Source organism: Suricata suricatta, chromosome 7 (genome assembly GCF_006229205.1).
Source record: "Suricata suricatta isolate VVHF042 chromosome 7, meerkat_22Aug2017_6uvM2_HiC, whole genome shotgun sequence".
Classification (NCBI taxonomy): Eukaryota; Metazoa; Chordata; class Mammalia; order Carnivora; family Herpestidae; genus Suricata; species Suricata suricatta.
The window spans coordinates 117,887,125-117,910,022 of NC_043706.1; the positions used below are offsets into that span (position 1 = coordinate 117,887,125).

Genomic DNA, 22,898 nt, shown 5'->3' on the forward strand with positions numbered 1-22,898 from the left:
AGGACACTGGATGGCATAGAAGGTAAAATGTTATTTTTTTAAGAGAAAAAAAAATTCAGCACATTTTAGTTTCCTCTAAATGTTTAATGTTAGCGATTCTGTATTTCTGCTACCATAATTCCTTTGTAAAAGCTGTTCACTGGAGAAGACAAATCTACTGGAAGGAATCTAAATGAACTTTGCTTGTGTGAAAGAACACGGACGATCTAGGATTTGTTTGTCCTGTGACGTCACTCAGGCTGGTGACAGACAGAGCTGGGCTTTCCCTGCCACTAATGGGTGCTGAGATCTTAAGACGTGTTCATTTGAATTTCGGTTTCCTCTTGCCTAAAAGACACAGAAATTGACCTCTTCAAGATTCCTTCCAATTTTATTTATTTTTTTATTGTTGTTGTTGTTGTTGTTGTTTTTTTACTGTTTTAATCTTTGAGAGACAGAGCATGAGCAGGGGAGGGGCAGAGTGAAAGAGAAAAACAGAATCCAAAGCAGGCTCCAGGCTCTGAGCAGTCAGCACAGAGCCTGATGTGGGGCTCGAACTCATGAACCAGGAGACCATGACCTGAGCTGAAGTCAGACGCTTAACTGATTGAGCCACCCAAGCGCCCCTCCTTCCAATTTTAAAAGCCAATGGTTCTAAAGAAAAGTCTCAGGCCCAAGTTGAAAATTTTCTTTGAGTAAAAGCACATAGTATGTGCTCACTAAATATTTGCTAAATGAGTAAATATATATAAACACCATGAGAATACACGTTGAAAAAAACAGATGGGGAACATAATTCTAACATTGTTTTAAAGGTGAATTTACTGTCATCACATACCCTCATGCACATATCTTTTGGCTTTCCTGAATACCTTACAAGCAGATTTCAATGATACCACACATTTTAGTTCATTTAAAAAGGTGGATTTCCAGGGTGCATGGGTGGCTCAGTCAGTTAAGTATCCAACTTCGGCTTAGGTTATGATCTCACAGTTTGTGGGTTTGAGCACCGCATCAGGCTCTGTGCAAACAGCTCAGAGCCTGGAGCCTGCTTTCGACTCTGTGTCTCCCTTTTTCTCTGCCCTTCCTCTACTTGCACTCGCTCTCTTGCTCTTCAAAATAAATAAATATTAAAAAAAATTTTTTTAAAAGGTGGATTTCCAGTGATATTTATGTCAAAGCTTAGATAGTACAAAATATTAAAAGGCAAAATGAAGGTCTCTCCCTAACCTTAAACCCTCTTAATGTTCCACTTCTACTTTTTGCAAATGTAAAAGAATGTAAAAATCCATGTATTACTGTAGCATGGTACTCCTGCTCTGCATCTTGCTCATTCACTGAAAATATATCTTAGAGATCTTTGCATACCAACATATGAAACATGAATATAACAGCCTTCTAAATGGCCATATAATATTTCACTGTCTACATACATCATTTTATTTTTTTATATATTTTTTAAAGTTTATTTTGTAAGAGACAGAGACAATGTGAGTGGGGGAGGGATGGAAAGAAAGGGAGAGACAGCACCCTAAGCAGGGTCCACAAGGGCAGGGTAGAGCCTAACCCAGGGCTCAAACTCATGAAACTGTGAGATCAGGACCTGAGCCAAAACCAAGAGTCAGATGCTTAACCAACTGAGCCACCCAGGTGCCCCAACATACCTTATTTTATATAACCAAATACTTTCTGATAGATTTTTCTTAGTTGTTTCCAGTATTTTACCAATTCAGACCTTGAGTGACATTGTATTATCATAAGCTCTATAGAGACATGGCCATATCTATGTAGAAGTAGAATTGCTGAATCAAAGGGAATATACACTTAAAATCTGGATAGATACTCTCACATCGTCCTCTATGGATTTACCACCAATTTACACTCCCACTGACAAGGGATGAGGGTCACACAGAGAAAAAACAGCTTTATCCCCTGAAACCTGGATATAGGCAGTAAGACCCATCTATCCCTTAACTCTTAGCTTTCAAACTAGATGGTCTTTGACTTTTATACCCCATGATGAGGGAAAACTTCAGATTCTTTGGGGACATTTCCGAATGTAATATTGTCTTTTCCTGTAAAATATCCCAGAAACCAAAAGACAAAATAAGAAAAAAGATGCTTATGAAATATTAAGAAAATATTTTTTAAAACTAGTGAGATAAATTTATAAAATAAGAGTTTATCAATTCACAGGTTACTTTCCCTTAAATCATGTTTTTCATCAGGCTACTTTCTTGCTCATGAATATTTGTGCTTATTTTCTCATTAAATTGAATCTGCATTGATTTCTAAAGTCCTACCTAAAATTGGCCTTAATATCCTTAGGTGGCCTTAACCTGCACTGCTCTCCAAAAGAGCCTCTTACTTCTAATGAGTCCTGCTTCCCTGCGGCACCTCCCAAATAACCCATACTACTTCTGTCTCTCTGCTTCCATTGTTGGCCTGTTGAAAAAGCTGCCATCATTGTTAACTCCAACAGATCCGTCTTTTAAGGCAGGGGTCTTATAATGTATTTCAGAATCACCTCTGGAAGGGTGTGTGTGTGTGTGCGTGTGCGTGTTGTTTGGGGGGCTACTAGTTAAAATGCAAATTCCTGGGTTTCAACCCTCATTTTCAGATATCTTAAATTCTCGGATGGGGCCCAAAAATCTGCCTCCCAGGTGACCGATGGTCCCAAGCGGTCTACAGTTGGCCTGTGGAGGACCACTGCCCTCAAGGTCTTCTGCAGGAGCTTCAGCTCCTCTGCGGGGGTCAGGGCTGGTCTTCTAACATCTACCATACACTTCAGACTTCCTTCCATCCTGATTTCTAGGTAGCAGAGGTTTTCTTTGCTGTCCCCCATTTCCCCCATTCACCATAGTGCTTTTCACGACTTGAACATATCCAAAGGTCTTAATAATTACTTGCTGATTCCCTGGGAACTACTTCCTGGCTCATTCACCCACTAAGTGTGTGGTCTTGGGCAGGTTACCTAACTTCCCAATGCCTCACTTTTGCCGGCATAAACTGTGGCTAAATACAGGACCTTCCTCATGGATTTACTGTGAGGAGTAAAAGAATAAGTACACAACATAGTTTTAGTGTATGGTATTATTACACACTAAACATTATTAAGCATTCAACAAATATCAGCTATTTTTGCCAAATTTTTCATCATTATCATCATCATTATGATTTCAATTCAGAAAATTAAAGGTAATGCTTAAGATAATACTATAAATCACTATAGGGCTAGATGTTATAAAAAAAACAATTTTACCTCAAATAATCTTTTTAAGGAATAATATTTCTTTATCCATTGAACTCTAAGTGAGTTCTACTTCTATTTTCTACCAGGAAGTAGAGATCTTATTCCATTGCCTTTGAACAGTTACACATACAATGGACAAACAATGATGAAATATCAAACAACACTTTTACATTACTGCAGACTCTGTTGGTGAGTGTTAGCATTATTACCAAGTACAGATCATGTGATCTTTTAAATTGAGGGGTAACACATGAAGTATTTCAATTACTTAATAAGTGTAAGTTCATTTATCCTAAGAAAGTTAATTAATTTACTTATTTAAAATACTCCCTATAAATGATAGGTAATGTCAAAGTCTTGTACTTTCTCCTTCAGAAATGAGAGATTTGAACACAATAATCAACAACTGCTATGGACTGAACTTGCCCCTCCTCCAATCCCACCCCACTCCTATCCCTCAATTCGTATGTTGAAGCCTTAATGCTCAATGTGCCTGTATTTGGAGACAGGGCCTGTAGAAGGTAATCCTGTTTAAATGAGGTCCTAAGGGGAGTGCCTGGGTGGCTTAGCTGGTTAAGCGGCCGACTCTTGGTTTTGGCTCAGGTCAGGATCTCAGGGTTTGTGAGAGTGAGCTCTGCCTGCGTGGGGCTCTGTGCTGACATCGCAGAGCCTGCTTCGGATGCTCTCTCTCCCTCTCTCTCTACCCCTGTCCCATGTGCATGTGTGCCCCCTCTCAAAATAAAATAAAAAATAAATAAATAAATAGATGAGGTCATAAGGGTGAGGCCCTAACCCAAAGGCTTAGTGATTCTTATAAAAAGAGACACCAGGGACCTCCCTCTCCCTCTGTCCTCATGCCCACGTGAGAATAAAGCTGACATCTGCAAGCCAGAAGAGAGGTCTCACCGGAAAGGGAACCCTGCCAGACCTGGATTTTGGACTTTCCGGTGTTCTGACCGGTGAGAAAACACCTATCTGCTGTTTAAGTCCCCCAATCTACGGCATTTCATTACGGCAGCCTGAGCAGACGAATACAAAAATGTCTTCATACTTCAGTCATTAACAATCACTCATTTCATAGAGACAGCTCTGTAGAGAGGAGCATGTCCAAAAAAGGAATCATAATATTATTAACCTTTGTTCTCGTGAAGTTTTAATTTTTCCCTGGACTCTGGGATCATCAGAATATAAAATAAAATAAAAACCCACGAAGCCCCTGGAAAACTGGACATTAATAAATCAGTTCCATCCCTGAGCTGCTGTCACCAGGATCATACTGTAATGACACTCACAATATGTCAGTGCCATGCAAAGGGGCCACTATTCACAGTGTGACAGTGACACACAAAGTAGAAATCCACTATCACTTTGGACTCCGTTTAGAAACACACAGTGACTCTTGTAAGAAAAGGAATTTAAAATGATGGGCAAAGTCCTGTAGTGGATAAAGCACAGGCTCTGGCTTCATGGGCCTGGGACTTCACCCCCAGGCCTGCCATTTACCAATGATCTGCCACCGAGCAAGCAGTGACTTCTGTGGTCTCGTTTCCTGCAACTGCTACACTGCCACGTCCTGACGGCTCGTGGTGACATCTGGAGTGCTCCACCCAGTGCCAAGTACACAGCAGGACCCAATACATATAGATCATTATGACAGGTGTATCTTTATGACAAGTGGACTAATTTCTGCCCTACTGCCACAGAGAGAATGCAGCTGATGGGAACACTGCTCCGACGGCACACTCACAGGCTGGGGGGACCCCTGCTCCGGTCACTCAACAGTCTAGTGCCCAGCCTGGTCCTTCTTTTTTTTCTTTAATGTTTATTTATTTTTGAGAGAGAGAGAGAGAGTGAGAGCAGGGGAGGGCCAGAGAGAGAGGGGGACATGGAATCCGAAGCAGGCTCCAGGCTCTGAGCTGTCAGCACAGAGCCTGAGGCAGAGCTCTAACTCACAAGCCTTGAGATCATGACCTGAGCCGAAGTCAGACCCTCAACCGACTGAGCCACACAGGCGCCCTGCAGCCTGTTCCTTCTGAATAGACTTACATCTGTGTAAGTGAGCACACGTGTCACTACCATATGACAAAAAAGAAAACTGTGACATTCAGAGAGTAGAGCAATGTTATCAGTTCATCTCTGAAACCTACAGAACTACGGTCTTGGTTCCATATGAAGATCTGGAAGGATCTGCCCGGTGACAGCTCACACCGGGCGCCAGCAGGGCCAGTAAGATCATAAAGAATCACAAAATGACAAGTGCTAAAATCTGAGTTCAGGCTTTGATTCTGCTACTGATTCTGCGTGATCTTGGGAAAATTAGCCAACCTATCTGACTTCTAAATTAGAGGCTATGTACAAAATGATCTCCACGATCTTTTCCAATGAACTCCCAGGACTCAGTGTGCTTTGAGAAGGTGTGTGATTACAATTAGGTCTCCAGCCCCTGAGGGGCCTTCCTCCTCGACCTTCCCCCCAGAACACAGCAGAAGACAACTGGGACTAAGGGGCTGGGATGGCAGTTTATTCCTGTGGAAAACCAACAGCCTTCCTTATACATGGGCCGAAGGACTTTTTTTTTTAATGTTTATTTATTTTTTGAGAGAGGGAGACACAGGGGTGAGTGGGGGAGGGTCAGAGAGAGAGAGAGGAAGACACAGAATCCAAAGCAGGACCCAGGCTCTGAGCTGTCGGCACAGAGCCCGAAGCAGGGTTTGAACCCACCAACCGTGAGATCACAACCTGAACCAAGATTGGATGCTCAACTGACTGAGCCACCCAGGTGCCCCCTAAGGACTTGTGGTAGAAGAATGCAATACTATCCATGACTTCCTATCTTCAAGGCCAGGCTTAAAGGAGTATTCAGCCTCTGCTAAAGTAAGTAGGGTTGTGTTAAAGCACACAGGTCAACTATTGTCCTTGAAATTTTTTAGTTACTACCGTACCCCGAATCCACTTTACTTCTTAAAAAATGTTGCCATCCTCCTCACCTGGCAGCTTTACTGAGCCCTGCCTTGCTGGACCAGGAGACATAACAACTCTCTCTCTCGGTCTTTTCCAGCTGGGAAACATGAGGCTTCTCCGATCCCAGGCATCTAAGTCAGTATCTGTGGAATCACGTGGCCTGCGAGCCTCATCTTTTCCCCTTGGTGAGATGTCTGCAGCTCACTTTGTGCTGACAGCAAGCGATTTACAGGCATTATCTTCGCAGCCACTCAATGGAGCAGACACCGCTATTAACCTTATTATAAGAAGTCTGAGACACAAAGAAGTGACGTCACCTGCCTGATATCTCAAAGTCAGTCAGAGGTGGAACTGGAATTCAAACTCTGGACTGTCTGACTCTACAAGTCAACAATGAGCCATTATGTCGGAGGCCATGATTTGCAACACCTCCCAGGGACTAGACTTCTGCTCTAGATTGGGGGCGAGCTGGTGATCCAATGGGAAGACCCTGATCTTCTCATGTCACTCTTAGCCTTTATCATCATCTATTTACAAGACTCCTCACTTTTCAGATCTTAAGATCTTTTAATCTTCAGCCTCAAAAGCAAAGTCAATTTGGGAGAAACAAATAATGGCTGCTTAGTCACAATGATTCATTCATTCTATGTTGGAGCTTCAGCCTCTGAGTTACCAAATCTATCCTGCAACAGGCATTTATTCTTGCCAGTCCTGAACTTGACTCATGATATAGCTGCTGTGGTATGTGCTCACGTCCATGTCCCTCCCACTAACGTGTGTTCAGATCCCAGAGCTGTTCATAGCCTGCCTGACAGACTTAAGGGCCTCTGTACACTACATTCATTAAATGACAACTTCAGGAAACCAGATGCCACAGATCTGTCAAAGTTCTACCCAGTGGCAATTTAGGTTAGTAAGACTGCTTTCCCAAAACTCATACATATTTTTTTGCGGATAGTCTTGTCAAAACCAATGACTGTGCTAATGAAATAAAGTGAAGTGTGAGATCAGGGGCAGCTTTGCTTCTGACTCTAATCGGTACAGAATTACTGGCTGTTTGCTAATTAACCCTAATCCCCCGTCAACATTTTTGAGATGAGCATTCAAGGCAGGCTGAAATAATCATTCATCTCTTGACCACGCTCTTACTAACAGTGCTGTCCCTGTGTCGACAACACACTGAGATTAGGAAGGTTAAAAAAAAAAAAAGGCAAATTAAAAAAGTTATGACTGGGGGGCACCTGGGTGGCTCAGGCAGTTGAACTTCCGACTCTGGCTAAGGTCATGATCTCGTGATTCACAGAGTTCAGCCCCACGTCAGGCTCAGAGCCTGAAGCCTGCTTCAGATTCTGTCTTCCTCTCTCTCTGCCCTGTACCCACTCATATTCTCCCTCTCAAAAAGTAAATAAACATTAAAAAAGAAAGGCTATGACTGGAAGGGCAAGGAAGTCGAGTCAGATTATCTACAGAAAAAAAACTAAAATATAAATTAATTGATGTTTGTTTGAAGGTCAAAAGCTTTTGTTATGTTCTATTATTGTTTTCAAATGTTTATTCATTTTGAAAAAGAGAGAGATAAGACAAACAGAGACAGAGAGAGACAGAGAAAGAGGCAGAGAGAGAGCCCCAAGCAGGCTTGACGCTGTCAGCACAGAGCCCGAAGTGGAGGTGGATCTCCTAAACCATGAGATCATGACCTGAGCCAAAATCAAGAGTCAGACCCTTACTTAGCTACTCAGATGGCCCCCCCAAATCTTTTCTATATTGTCCTAATGATTCCTAACAATATTATAGTACGATAGGTCTCTGGTACAGCTTTGAACTTAGTTACAAAACCACTATGAATAAATTGAGTGATAGGTTTTATAGGCTCACATCTTTCTTCATGAGCTATATGAATCAATCACACAAATCCCTGATAATCCTTCCTGATGTCATAGAAGCCCAGAGAGCCCCAGTTGGGAATATGACACTATTCGTCAAACTTACTCTGTATCCTCTGCAGAAACGGGAACGCTGTAAGACTACTAGCCTGCAGGACACTCCGTAAGTATGCTTGAATCTGTCAACGTACTGTAAGACTATTAGTTTTATAGCAAATTTGAAAACCAAACAGTTTTAAGGCACAGTTATTATATAGATGACCTTTGTATCTTTGTTCCTCTAGAAAATGGTTAAGAATAAGAATCTAAGACTTGTTGGATTGAAGTATTATAGGGGCAGGTATTATCTGATAGGCTGGAAATGCCTTAATTAATTCGTAGACACTTGCTGCATTCACCTCTACTTACATTAACATGCATAGACTTACTATTCATCGAGCATTCAACAACAACGGATGGACGTCAACCGTCCAACGCTGCCAGGCACTGTGAATACAAACCGGGCTACAGTAATGATGAAATGGGGCACCTGAGTGGCTCAGTTCGTTAAGCGTCAGACTCTCGGTTTTGGCTCAGGTCATTATCTCACAGTTAGTGAGCTGAGATTCTCTCTCTCTGCCTCCCACCCCCCCACTCAAAAAAATAAATAAACTTAAAAAAATAAAAAAGAAATGACAACATGCAGAAATTCTTTCTCTCGTGGAACTTATATTCCAGTGGGGGCAGACACACAATAAACAAGGAAGTCAAATATACACATGCTTGGATGTTGACAGTAATACTGAAGACACGTCCAAGACACGCTTAAATAGCTGCTATGGCAGAAAGGAAGTCCATTTATTCCATCTTACTGGATTCTCTCCATTCTTTCCTTGAGCTAACTTATCACGATGTAAAAGTAAAATAAATATCCTATAAAATAGCTTACGTTAGCATTATGCAGGTCCATACCATAAAAAGTACAACCATGGTGTTCATTTGCTACTAAATGTGATAATGCAAAGTAGAATGTTGTTTGGCCCATTATTGTTATTATTACTGCTATTATTATTAATTATTATTATTTCATGAAAAACCACAGAGTAAGGAAAATCAGCAAATTGTTACTATATGTCTGTTTTAAAATTAGTGCTGTGTCATGTATTGGGATACAAAGAATTAGAAAACTATAGTCACAGTCTTTCAAAGTTTAAAATATATGCAACCAGGAGGTTATATAAAACCCAACTAGGAAAAGTTCGGTAGAACATAAAATAGCATTAGAATGGAGCACCTAGGGGCGCCTGGGTGGCTCAGTGGGTTAAGCATCTGATTTTGGCTCAGGTCATGATCTTGCGGTTTGTGAGTCTGAGCCCTGCATAGGGCTCTGTGCGGACAGCTCAGAGCCTGGAGCCTGCTTCAGATTCTGTGTCTCCCTCTCTCTCTGCCCCTCCCCTACTCACAATCTGTCTCTCTCTCTCTCTCAAAATAAATAAACATAAAAAAATAAAAGAAAATAAAAGAATGATCTCATGGTTCATGAATTCATGCCCCGCATCGGACTCTGCTCACAGTATGGACCCTACTTGGAATTCTGTCTCTCCTTCTCACTCTACCCCTCCCCTGCTCATGCTCTCTCCCTCTCCAAAAAAATAAACACTAAAAAACAACAGCATTAGAATGCAAGTAAAAATATGGTGTTACGCAAAATAGACTACAGAATGAGAAAATGATAGAATTTCCAAATGGGGAAAGGCCAACGAAGACCAAGAAGACTTCAAAAAGAGGAGGTGGTGCTAACCGTGACACAGCTGGAGAAATAACATCTGTGAGATGATTTTGGTGATTAAGACATACATTTATGGAGACCTGAACTCAAATGATAGCACAAGCAGCAAATTTAAAGGCATGGATTTGAGATTTATTTTGAAGATAGCACTGGCTAGCCTCTTGACTAACTGGATTGAGGGGTAGAGAGAATGTGGCAACTTCCACCTACATACTAGGTTCGAGATGACCGAAGCCCCAGCTTGAGGACGAGGCTGAGTCTGGCTCACCGCTGATAACTACAAGTGGCCCATGGTGGGGACTAGTCAGTGCCCGGCACTGGGCCACCAAGGAAGAGAAAAATGTGTTATTATGCAAAAGATCCAACAACTAAGACTGGTACTCAGAAAGATGCCAGTGCCTCTAACAACAGCACAAGTACCAAAAATAGCTGAAAAAAAAAAACTTCTTGGGGACAGAAAAATATTGGGGCAGTTGATCAGGACACAAGAACTACCTAGACGAGTCAGTTTGGGAATTAAAGCTGACGAACAACTTAGTTGTGTAGAAGCTGAGGTTTAGATAAGGTGGGATGGAGGGTGGGGAGCGTCTACTGCCTTATGAGCAGCTGAACGTGGAGAACTCCTATCATCAAAAAAGGAGAGTGGAAACCAATGAGAACAAATGAGTTTCCTTTTCCCCTTTGGAAAAAAAAAATTACAGCTTAGAAGAGAGATGGTGAAAAAGACACAGAAGGGAGGGGAGTTTGAAGGGACAGCCTGAACAAAATCAGAGGGAACAGAGTGGTTGAGGAGATCTTTCATGTATAAAGCCTTTAAGACAGGAAAATAAAGCTTTCAGAGTACATGTGCTCAACCAAACGGACAGAAGAGTCTCAAACATGAAGAATTACGCCTGGTTTTAGGTGATAAAATGAAGGATAATGTAGAAAGAACAAGCCACATGACACAATCCCCCCATAAAAGCATTAAAGCATGACTCAGAGATTTAACCCACAGAAAGTTATTAACAGGTCCTCCCCATTTGCAAAATAGTACAAACATGACATACTGCCCAAAACAAAAAGACCTTTCTTCTTCCTCTCTACCTTGTTTTGAAAAACGTGGATTAAAACAACCCATATTCAACAGTGAATAATCCATCTCAATGGCCAATCATCTTAAACTTTGCTTCGTTGGAATTTATGGGATGTATTCCATTTTTCTTTTATTTTCTTTTTTTTAACTTGAAAAGCTTTAAAGTCTGAAAGCTGGGTAACAGTCCAGAGATCTGTGATTAAGTGACAGCGCCTCACCCCTTCTTTTTAAAATATTCCACTGCTATTACAGTTTTTGCAAAGAACAGTTTAAGGGTAGTTGCTCAGGTAGCCCTTTGATATTTCAGCACTCAAGATTTTTAAAAAATCCGTATCTACTGTAGGACATAATTTAAGTTAGATGCTAGGTTTTAGAGGATTCTCTTACAAATGTATGGATGTGTGCTCACATGTATGTTTATGGGTGTATTTATGAAGACTGAGGAGAGGCTCTTAAGATATAGTTGCTGTGATAATGGCTTACATGGAAAAAATTAGGCAAAAGTCACTGTTTACAATCTAGAAAGAAAACGCAATTAATACATATAAAAAATAAAAATTAAGACTGATGTATTTTATTATGATTTTCAACAACAACAAAAAGATCAGAATTAAGGAAGCCATGATATTTAACATGGCAGGGATAAGAAGAAACACTATGTACGTTATGTGCTACCTCACCAAGAAAGTCAAGTTGTAGTAACAGGATAATACAATCACCTGAAAATGACTTTGACCCATATAAGATTCTGAGGAGCATGATGGGTCAGTCTCTCAGCAAATACCTTTTCCCACCTATCCCTGCATCACTGTTCTACAGTCTCTGCCTCCTCTCTCTTCCCGGATACACCTCTACATCCTCTAGTGGGACTCTCCGGTGGCACGTGACACCCACAGGCCGGTGACGTGCTTCTATGGCTGCTCCCCGCCCCATGTGCACACCCTGTCAATACCACCTCCTGTAATAACTTCTGGGGGCTTATCGCCCCTCCCACTACACTGCAGCTAGGCCCGGAATGTTGGGTCTTAATCTCTACCTGTCTTTTGAACACAATACGTGGCAAATAAGGTTTTTGACTTTATAAATTAACGAGTCAGGTTCTGCCCTGTGGCTATGAATTAAAATTGGGTCTCCATCTTAAGAAAAAAAGTGAGCCCCTCGACATACAAAGCTAGGCAACTTGCAGAGTGAGCAGGCCCAAAGGTACACGTCTTACAACTGCACAGCATAAGAAGTGAAATCATTTTTGTTTGACCAGTGTGTTCGTGCTTTCTACAAAAAAACTCAGGAGTGCTTGGCTTTGAAACACAAACTGAAACAGAAAGACAGGAGTTAATTTATGATGGGATTTAAATTGTAACGGAGTAGTCTCCTGACACTATGCTGCTACTTCGCACTCAGATAGAAATCCACACTGCACCTCTGAGGCTGGATTTGATAGGGTGAGATCTGACCCAGCTGGAGGAGGCAGAGAGCGGAGAGGGTTCAAGTGCTAACCCTCGGATGGATCCAAACACAGTGTAATACCCGCGTCCCAGAGCAGTGGGCGGTTTCTTCTTTTTGCTTGTCTGGAGTCTCTTTCTGCCTTGGTGATTCTGCCTTTCCTCGGTTCTGATCCACTTGTCAAATCGACCTGACTCAGGGAGTGGTGGGCGTCGCTCCGAGGAGGAAGATACCCAGGCTGCAGAGTGCTGCTGGGAAAGCAGGAGCCTGACGGCCACACATAGCCCTGCCCCCCAGGGACCCACCAGCCTGCAGGAAGCCTATCAGCCCCAGGGCGCTGCAAGCCCGGGTGGAAAGCTGAGGCCCAGAAGAGGAGCAGAGCTCATTCCCTTCCGCCAAGTTGTTGAAATCTGTGTGAAAAAGACCTTGGCAGTAAAATAACTGACCTCGCATGACCATTTTGGCAAGGGAGAGAAAGAGGCCTGTGTTGAAAGAATTAAATAATGTCAACAGACTTGAAAATCAGCTTCCAGTGAATCTCATAAATTGGGGTGTGTGAATAAGAATGATGGAAAAGATGGGGTTACAGGTGCTGGGTTCTCCAACTGAAACATGAACTCTTACAAAATGCAGTGGAACTCTAGAAAACTTATGGGTCATCCCCTGGAAACATGGTGGCAACCTCAGTCCTAGTTTTCAATTACAGAGACATTCTGGAAACACTGAGACGCACTGACAGGCAGTTCGTCTTTCCAAGGTACATACGGAGAGTACCCTGTTTTAGCAGTTCTGCATAAATGGACACCAAAGGAAAAGCGGAGTGAGCGCTAGCATCCTTGCTCAATGTTCTGGAAGACAACAGTGCTCTACCTTGGCTTCCTGGTGAGGGAGCCCCCAGGCCCCAGGTCTCCAGGCGACTGCGTGGCAGTACCATATAGCTGCTCACCGTTCACAAAGACCTTAGGTCACAAGAGAAAACTCAGACAGCTCAGCACCAGGTTTTGGGCTTTTCCTGACAGCGCGCTGGTGGCATCTGCCTACAAACTCAACAGCAGCGTTATTTTCACACAGCAAGCAGGAAGTGCCCCAGCAGTGAGAACGCTCGTGACTGCTCACATAAACCGTAAGCTTACTGTCCTCGGATTTTATTTTTTTTAAAGCTGTAAAATGTAAGCTGAGCCCTCACACCCCTTCATAACGCCATTTCCTCCGATGCCACATTAAACTGTGATTACAATAAAAGAAGTGAAAACGACCTTCATCCTGGGCTGGCCTTTACTGTTGCTTATAATTTAGCCCCTTTGTTTCTATCACATACTAAGTGGGGTTTTACATCTCTCTGTACAACTCATGAAGGCACGCTGGACGGCATGGTTGTTAAGTCATGTCCGTTAGCCCGGAGGTGAATAGCAGTATCTGGCAGTGGGTCCCCGCAGGACGGGACGGGCCCCGGGGCGAGTACCTAGCTGCTTGTCCCGCTCCTCGCGCCGCTCCCGGGCCAGCCGCTGCCGGTCGTCAACCCGCAGCACCGGAGGAGGGTCTGAAAAGGAGAGCAAACATGTGAGCTGAAGAACAGATTTTCTGATACTGATATATATATATAACTATAGTTCCAGTGATACTTTATTATTACTTTCTTTTCTGAGAATTTCCAAGCATTTTTCTTCTGTAAAAAGACATTACATAAGAGAGTATATCCTAAGCCTTCTCATCACAAGGTGAAAAAAAACCCTTTTTTCCCCACCTCCCCCCCAGCCCCATAGCTATGAGATGATGGATGTTAACTGACCAGACTGGGGTGATCATTTCAGAACAGAGGTAAGTCCCACCGCATACCTTCAGTGTACGGCGTGGTGTACGTCAGTTCTACCTCCACAAAAATGGGGAAAAGGTTTAAAAAGAAAAAAAAAAAGACACAGCCAAAAAAAAAAAACCATGCCGTTATGTAAAAACAGGACATAACTGTAGCCTTTTGGCTGTTTCTACCTAACAATACATATGATATTTTGTGTTCCTAAGCTAGTGAACTTCTATCATGCTTATGCTTTACTAAGGCTGTTGCTCCACAGCAAACAGAATCCTAAGTGAATTTCTATTGAATACAGTATTCAGTGAACACTGATAGACGTTCACCAGTTGGATGTAAAAAGCCCAGCTTTGAGGTCACACAGGCAAGAGGTCACTTCCTGTTCTCTCACTCAATATGTAAATTTGGCTGAGATACGTACCTCTCTAAGTCTCAAGTTATGTAGGACATGGGTGTCATGTATTTTTATTTATTACCTATAAAATGAGGATAAAAATAGAACCTATCTCACATCTCTGTAAGAATTAAATGAAATACTTGAAACGGCGTTAGTATGGTGCCTCACCCACAAGCCTCAATTAATTCACTCACTAAACACACGCTGAACATCAACTACGCACAGGCATTTTTCTATGTGCTGAAAAGAAAGCAGTCAGGGAAAAAAAACAACAATAAAAATCCCCGCCCTCATTGGAACTCATGGAAATTTGATAAACAGGATGAAAAAGAGATATAGAATGAGGGGTGCCCGGGTGGCCCAGTCAGTTAGGTGTCTGACTTAGGCCCAGGTTATGATGTCATGGTCTGTGGGTTCAAGCCCTGTGTTGGGCTCTGAGCTATCAGCACAGATTGGATCTGCTACGGATTCTGTTTCCCTCTCTCTCTGTTCCTCCTCTGCTCACACTGTCTCTTTCTCTCTCTCAAAAATAAAGACGAAAAAAATTTTTTAAAAAAGATATAGAATGAAAACCAGGGAAAATATATTGAATGTTGCATTAAGATAAATGCTCAGGGGACTGTGATATGGCAGGGAGGGTATGTTTAAGCATTTTAGACAAGTGACCGGAACTTTCACGTGTAAAGACCTGATGGAAGCCGGCCGTGCTGGTGTTCTAGGAGGTGGAAAGCAGGCAGAAGCGCCCTGAGATCACGAGCACCCAATATGTTCAAGAAATGGGGAGATCGAGAGCCTGGGACAGAGCAAGATCAGAGAGCACTGGGGCCAGACACACAGGACCAGGGCACGGGGCTCGCTGGTCCTGGGGGGACTCCGGATTGTACTCGGAGTGAGACGCGGCTGGGGGCTTCCCAGCTGAGAGAGACGCTAACAGGCGCACTCTGGTACTATATAAGAAAGCACAAGTATAATAATAATGCTGATGAGACTAATGACCTTAAAATTGGGTTTATTTTCCCCCCTCTTACATGGACATATTTTTTAAGATCTCATATTAAATATAGAAACTTACTGGTGCAATACCAGACAGCATGGTAATGCTTCATCAACAAATTTAAAGGCTTTACATCCCAAAGGCCTCTTAAATGTCACAGAATTTGCACATTTAGGGGAAATAAAAATTGTATAAAGGCTCCTTGGGAGCCTGCATAAAGCTGGCAGTGAGAATCATGAGCAAGACTAAGTGATGATACTTTATACTTTTAAGGTATGATTTTTAAAAACTGGTAAAAGGACCCCTCAGTAGCTCATATTTACTATATAATTACGTATCAGATTTGCTTATTATTTATGAGCTTTCAAATGTTTTTTATGTAAGAAAATATTGCTCTTGGCCCCAAAAGGTTTACTTCTGAAGTTTGAAAATTGGCATGTGGACTCCTGCTCAGGCACTGTGTTAAGGGCCACACACGGGGGTGTTTTACTGTCATTTATTTTTGGCAAAAAGAAATGACAGCATGGCAAATGGCATTTTGAAAAAAGAGCTATCTAAGAACAAGTCCAAATGGAGTTAGAAGAGATCTCTAATGATTCACTCACCACTCTAGTAATATTCCTTAAACGATGAAGTTTACTGTTCATAAATTGAACTATAAAACTCAAAAATCAACTTTACTAAGAAAAACAACTAAGCACATTAAAGTCTATAAAAAATTTAATTACTTTGAATTACATTTATAATTCTGTTATAATCTATCAATATGAAGGATATGCTATGTCTAGCTTACTTTCAAGTACATGCAAATTTCATGCAGAATTTTTAAAAATGTTGAGAAGAAGATTTTAATAACACCATATGGGAAATGCACATTGACCCTCATGTACCTTCTTCCACCCAAACCAATTTTGAGAGCCCAAATCAACAACTGGCTATCAATAATCCAATTTGGATTTGGAAAATAGTGCAAGAAGTGCTTTTTTTTTTTTTTTTTGCAAGAGGTGGTTTCTATACTGTCATTTCATATGAAGATTGTGCTCATCATGTGTAACAAATCGCATCCTGCATGACCACACAATTTATAAGAAACAAGGTTGTATATAGAGCTGCACAAATGTACCGATTAACCCCTATAAATAAGGCCAATGCTTACAAGTGCAATGATTCCCACTGACCTTTGAGATCAGGGCTCAAACGATAATCACTATTCATTTGGAATTAGATTTGAGGAAGTAAAGAAGTAAGGCATAGTGACTGTGATACGCTAGATGATTTTGGTTGGTTTAAGAATCTGGCATTAGCAAATGTAGAATTGCTTGATTACATCAAGAGAGAGTCACGTTGGTGCTAGGATGCCAGTGACACTTATGGCGGATGAAAGATGGCTATGAACGGGGGCCAGGAGGAACAGAGCCTTGTTGGTTTTGTTCACTGCTCATTCCCAGTGCCCAAGACTACACCTGGCAGAAAGGAGAATAGTTAAGTATCTGCTGAATGAATGAGCAAACAACCATAGCTAATCTTCTGAGCCTTCACACTTCCACACACATGCACCAGTGGGGGCAAACAAACAGCAATCTTGTATTTGATAACAGACTTGAAAAAAATATAAATGTCAGCAGTTACAGTTTTAACAACCAAAAACTGATAAAAATTATCTTTAAAGATAGATTTCCAAAGAGGACAAAATTTAATCGAATCGTTCCAATTAAATAGTGAAGTTTCTGTAATTCTTTGTCTCCCTTTCATCTCCAACCTCCAATCACTTTTCCTTGGAATGAAATCAAAGTACATAAAATAAATTAACAGTATGAACATTTCTCACCGTTTTCTAATCCGTCTCACATGGTTAGAAAGCTCAGAAAGAAAAGTTGTAAGAGCAACAGAGTGTTGGTGTGAGTCCGCTTGCAACAAGGAGCACTGTGCATTCAACCTCCCGGCTGTGAGGACTCAAGAGCGGTGTGGCCGCCACACCGGGGCACTTCTCCGCGTGACAGGGAGTGCTGTGGATATCTGGTCTTCGATGACACGTAGAAGCCTGGACCACAAGCTAGATAGAACTCAGTAACTCTCGCAGATCAAGAAAATCAACTCACGCTGACAAGGCTTTCTCAAGAGCTTTGACTTCTATGTGAACAACAGCTATTTACACAAAAGATCACTTCAGCGGGCTTTGCATTTTGCAAAGCTCTTTCACACACGGTATCATTCCACTCTTCACACTGCTCTCTGAGTTAGCTGAGCATGTATTCATTCGACAAGTTCTTATGCCAATTTTCCAAATGAGAAAGCGGAGGGAAATGTCTGTGAAAAGGAGGGTGGCACAGTGAAGAGTCGGAGCTAGTTCTTAAAGCCACATCGCTCACTTGGGTCCGTACCCTTGGGCATCATGGCGCCAAGAGAGTCATTACAATGGCAGGACATAGTGGCCAGGAAAGACCTGTGAGATTCCAAGGCCTGCATTCCTCTGTGGGGGAAATGATTTGTAAATAATAATGAAATTGTTAGTGGTTCTTTTGAAGATTTGTGGTGAAGGGTGATAAAGGTATAGGAATTAAGAGGAATTTTTAATGAACTTAGGTTTCTTGTTTTTCTCAGGTATATATAGTTCATTAAGAGAATACAATGTTGCTTTCTGATTAGGTTACACTCTGAATCGTTTGGAGGACTCCTGAAGGGCCGTCTCCCACTCTGTAAACATGGACAGATCCATGACTTTACAAATGGTGTCTTTCGGTCTGGGTCCAAGTATTCACAGCTGAGAATACTGGTCTTTTCTGGAGAACATGGAACATTGTGTGCTCACACTTACATACCACAAGGGCCTTCCATACATGTTTTAAAGATAAAATAATAACAATCTGAATGCTATTAACTTAACATCCAAGAGATGTTCTAGAGTCTTCCAATTAATTTTAAGTAACAGAAGGTAAAGGAGAGAAGGACATTTAACTATAATTTACTGGGTCAAAAGAGACTGAGAAACCATTTGGTCAGGACGCCCACAGCAGGTGAGAGCAACATTCAAACTTTCCCAAAATTTAGCATGCACTTTTTTTTTTCGAGTTCTAGAGAATGAAAAGTAATAAACTGCTCCAGACAGACATTCCCATGACATATATCCCATAAAATTAAAGATTTTACTCAAGCCTAGCCATCCAACATGAAATCTCATAATTATATCACCCTTTGGAGATACTAAGGAAAATAATACGATGGTTTTAAAAATGAGACCTGCTGATGTGGCTCTACTTATCTGTATGTCCAAGAAGGCAGACACCTGAGGCTCAAAGGCATAATCTGAATGGTCGCCGAGGCGAGGGAGGCGGGGGGATGGGCAAAATGGATAAAGGGAGGGGGAGATATAGACTTCCAGTTACAGAATGAAGAAGTCACAGGGATAAAAGGTACAGCAGAGGGAATATAATCAATGATACTGTAACAGTCATCCTGTGGTGACAGATGGTAGCAACACTTGTGAGTAGAGCGGAACTAGTATAGTTACCCAATTACTATGTTGTACACCTGAAACTAATGTAATGTTGTGTGTCGACTAAAAAAAAAAAAGGACAATATGAGATGAAATGTCTCCCTCGTTTAACTTGACTTTAGCAATATAAATCAAATGGCTCTATAAAGAGATGGTTGCTTGAGGTAGAAAGATTTTTTTTTTTTGGCCTCCATATTCTCCATGCACTCTCCATCTCTCTCTTATCACATGGAAATTCTGTGTTAGAATGACCTCTTCATATAGTGGTTTACTCCATCACACTGTCAGCTAGAGGGTATGGATTATGTTTTTTAATAATAAATCTATAGTGCTTAGATAGTGCTAATGCCAGATGAATAAACAAGGTGTCAGGACATAAAAATATAAACTCCACAGCGAAGAATGGTAGAAATCAGAAATGACGGTTGGTGGGGAAAACAAGGGAACAACAGCACAGACCGCTCAGCTACATGTAATTCCCATGGTAAAACAAATGCGGTTTTCATGCTGAAGGACTTCTACTTCCACGGGGATCCTCACTTGAGTATAAGGAGCACAAGTCCGCTAGAGTAAGGCCTGTGAGTACAAGGACCCTGTTTTGCTCACCCAGTGCCTCTCATGGTCCCGGGCACAGAAGAATTACTCAATAGGTAGTAGACAGTGGTTGAGTGGTAGGTGGATAAATGAATGGATGAAAAGGTAAACTGACTAAATGGTGAACTTCAGCCTGCTAATTAAAATTCCGTTGAACCACATCATTTCCCGCAAATGGCTGCTCATGCAGTACTTGCAACAGCACTTATTTGTCCTCCTTCTAAGCAAGCCAGATTTGTCTGCTCTGTTAAGATCTTTTCCCACATGCACCCCACCACCCCCAACAAAACGCGGTATAATGGAAAATGTTTTCCTTGAGGCTAGAAAGAGTCACTTCCATCTTGATTCTCGCTGTTCCTGCCTGGCTTCAGTCTCGGATGTTGTCTGAAGTAGGTTTCTGATGCCCTCATGGATTGTGCACTTGGCCTTTGCCTTCCTCTAGTTGTTTATCACCATACTGAACACGGGTCTTTCCCAAGGACCACACGATGACTGCTGGATGTCTGGAAGCAACTGCATTGTCTATTTAACTCTTTATGTTTACAGCCTATTTGCTTCTTTGTATCACTGAATGGAACAGACCATGAATCACAGGTTATTAAATGAAATTACTGTGTAGGTGTATAATCACTGCAGGGAAAAGGAAACAAAAAGAGAATTCTATACCAGCTTTACTATGTGTGAAGACTGCCTTAAATGGTTTTTGAAAATGTCACAAAAAAGATTTGCAATAATGTACCCGGGCACACAGATACAAAAATTGTGTCATATGCATCATTTCCAAAGAGAAGAGGAAAATGATTACCTCTTTTACATTGTTTGACAGTAAATAATGCACCCACAGACATCATTCTCACTGACTGTCAAAATGATTCTGAGAGATGAGCAGGGCATGTGTTTGAATCTCCTTTTTAAATAGAGAAAATCAAGGCTTTAAGAGGTTCTCTGACTTAAACTCATACAGGCCAGTATGAGTGTGTGTCTTCTCGTAGCAGAACTGAAACCAAGCTCCTAAATTCTAGCAAAGCCTTAAGGCTTTAGCGATAACATTTGCTCTACAGCAAATGCAAGGTAGAGTTTATTACCTGGTTTATTTCCTGAGTAGTTGCTGTTTTGTCCTGAAACAGCAGAGGGCCGGTTGGAGGTGGTTTTCTTCTCGTGCACTTTGTAGCTGTCGGGCGCTACACGAGTGAGACAAAAGAGAAAAGACATATTTAGTCTCTCAAGATTTATTCAGAAACATTCACCTAACTCAACATTTACTGTCAACCTTTGTGTTGGGCACTAGGCTAGACTCAGGAAATAAAAAGATGAAGCAGTTACAATTCTTGCCGGTTCAGTGGTAAGGACACATCCCCCAGTCAATGGCCGTGGCTCCCACAGCAGTGGCATGTTCGAGGGTCCGTGAAATCGTTTACCCTTGTTGTCCCGGTTTAGACATAAAGCAACCGTGTGGAAGCACGGTTGGCATCCAAAGTCTCTGATCTTAGTTCTTACAAAGTTCATGCTCTCGGAACCCCAAAATTCCAAGTATATATAACCAAAAAAGTGGGTCACCGAAAAGGAACCAGAGAATATAATTTGCTAGGATTTTGAAAAAACCTCTGACAAAAGTTCCATAATGATTATTTTTTAAATTTACATCCAAGTTAGTTAGCATATATAGTGCAACAATGATGTCAGGAGTAGATTCCTGAATGCCTCTTACATTTAGCCCAACCCCCCTCTCACGACCCCTCCAGTATCCCTCTGCTTGTTCTCCATATTTAAGAGTCTCTTATGTTTTGTCCCCCTTCCTGCTTGTACATTACTTTTGCTTCCCTTCCTTTATGTTCATCTGTTTTGTATCTTAAAGCCCTCATCTGAGTGAAGTCATAGGATATTCCATGACGATTATTAAAGAGACTAAGGGAAATGTATTCTAGGAAAGGAATGAAGGGCAGAAATATCAGGCAACTGGTTGTATAAAGGATCCTATACTTTAAATATATTACTTTTTTCTTTACTCATATTACTTTATTTAATGTATTTTCAGAGGATGTTTAAAGATGTCTGCTACTGTTTCAAATACAAATCATGCCAAAAAACAAGCCCGTGAGTTTCCCTGCCTGCTACTCTCTGCCTTAAAACCCACAGCGCCCACTCTTCCCCACCAAGTAAGGCGATCCCGTCCTCCCAGATGACCTGTACCCCAAGCCCTGGACTCCTCTGTGACTCCTCTCCTGCTATCACTCCCCACATCCGATCTGTGTAGTCAGTTCCTTCAGCTCAACCTTCCAGAACAGCTTGCCACCTCTACTGCTCGCTTTCCGGTCATCTCTTCCCTGTGTGGCTGCCACATCCTCTTACCCAGCTAGTCCGACCCTCCCACTGACCCGTGTTAATCTGTTCTCATCTCAGCAACCAGACTGATCCCATTAAAACACAAGTCATGTCGCTCTTCTGCTCAAAACTCTCCAACAGCTCCCACTCTGCTCAGTGTAAAACCTAAGGTCTCCACTAGGGTCCAGAAGGTACTACATGGTCTGGCCTTTACCTTGTACCACTTTCCCTCTTAATTACTCAGCTCTAGTCATACTGAGTCCATCGCAGACCTTTGCATGGACTTGAGATGTTCTTGTCTCAAATACCCACGTGGATTTCTGGGTCTCTGCTCAAAAAGGACATTAGAGAGTTCCACTGAATTTTTACTTTTTTTTTTAAAGTTTATTTACTTATTTTGGTGGGTAAAGGGCAGAGAGAGAGAGAGAGAAAGAAAGAAAAGCAGGCTCCATGCTGTCAGTGCAGGGCCTGACGTGGGGCCCAATCCCACAAACCACAAGGTCATGACCTGAGCTGAAATCAAGAGTTGGATGTTTAACTGACTGTGCCACCCAGACGCCCCCCCTTCCCCTTGAATTGTTTAAAGTATCACCCCCACTACTCATCACTTTGCACACCTAAGCCCGCTTTGTTTACAGCCCTTGCCCTCTGATATATTAGCTCCTTCTCCATGAGGCTGAGGAAATTGGACACTATCTAGAAAATAAGAATCCTTTGCTCAAGAATTCTTGAAACTGAAAGAGTGCTATAAAAATTTTGCTTCAAGAAGATTAAATTTAAAAATTGTATTCAAGATGCATTAAAAACAAATTACTAAGAAAATAAATTTCATAAAATTACCTTTAACATCTAAATGGGGAAAGCACCAAGTTTTTGTGGCTCTCTTTCAATTACATATAGTATTAGCTCTGGGAAATCAAAGACTAAAT

General features: G+C 41.8%; 1 protein-coding gene across 8 annotated transcripts in view; it reads right to left on the bottom strand.

Annotated features, from left to right (window-relative positions):
- Window positions 1–22,898, bottom strand: part of MAP7 (microtubule associated protein 7) — a 173,346-nt gene that overhangs the window by 43,001 nt on the left and 107,447 nt on the right. For 7 of the 8 annotated variants that reach the window (XM_029943584.1, XM_029943585.1, XM_029943583.1 and 4 more), the window contains exons 2-3: window positions 20,733–20,828; window positions 13,825–13,902 (exon numbers count right to left, since the gene is read on the bottom strand). In XM_029943584.1, coding sequence (XP_029799444.1) covers window positions 13,825–13,902; window positions 20,733–20,828 — 174 coding nt within the window. Of the gene's footprint in view, window positions 1–13,824; window positions 13,903–14,198; window positions 14,216–20,732; window positions 20,829–22,898 lie in introns of those variants that run through there. The other variant, XM_029943589.1, reaches the window with a different exon arrangement.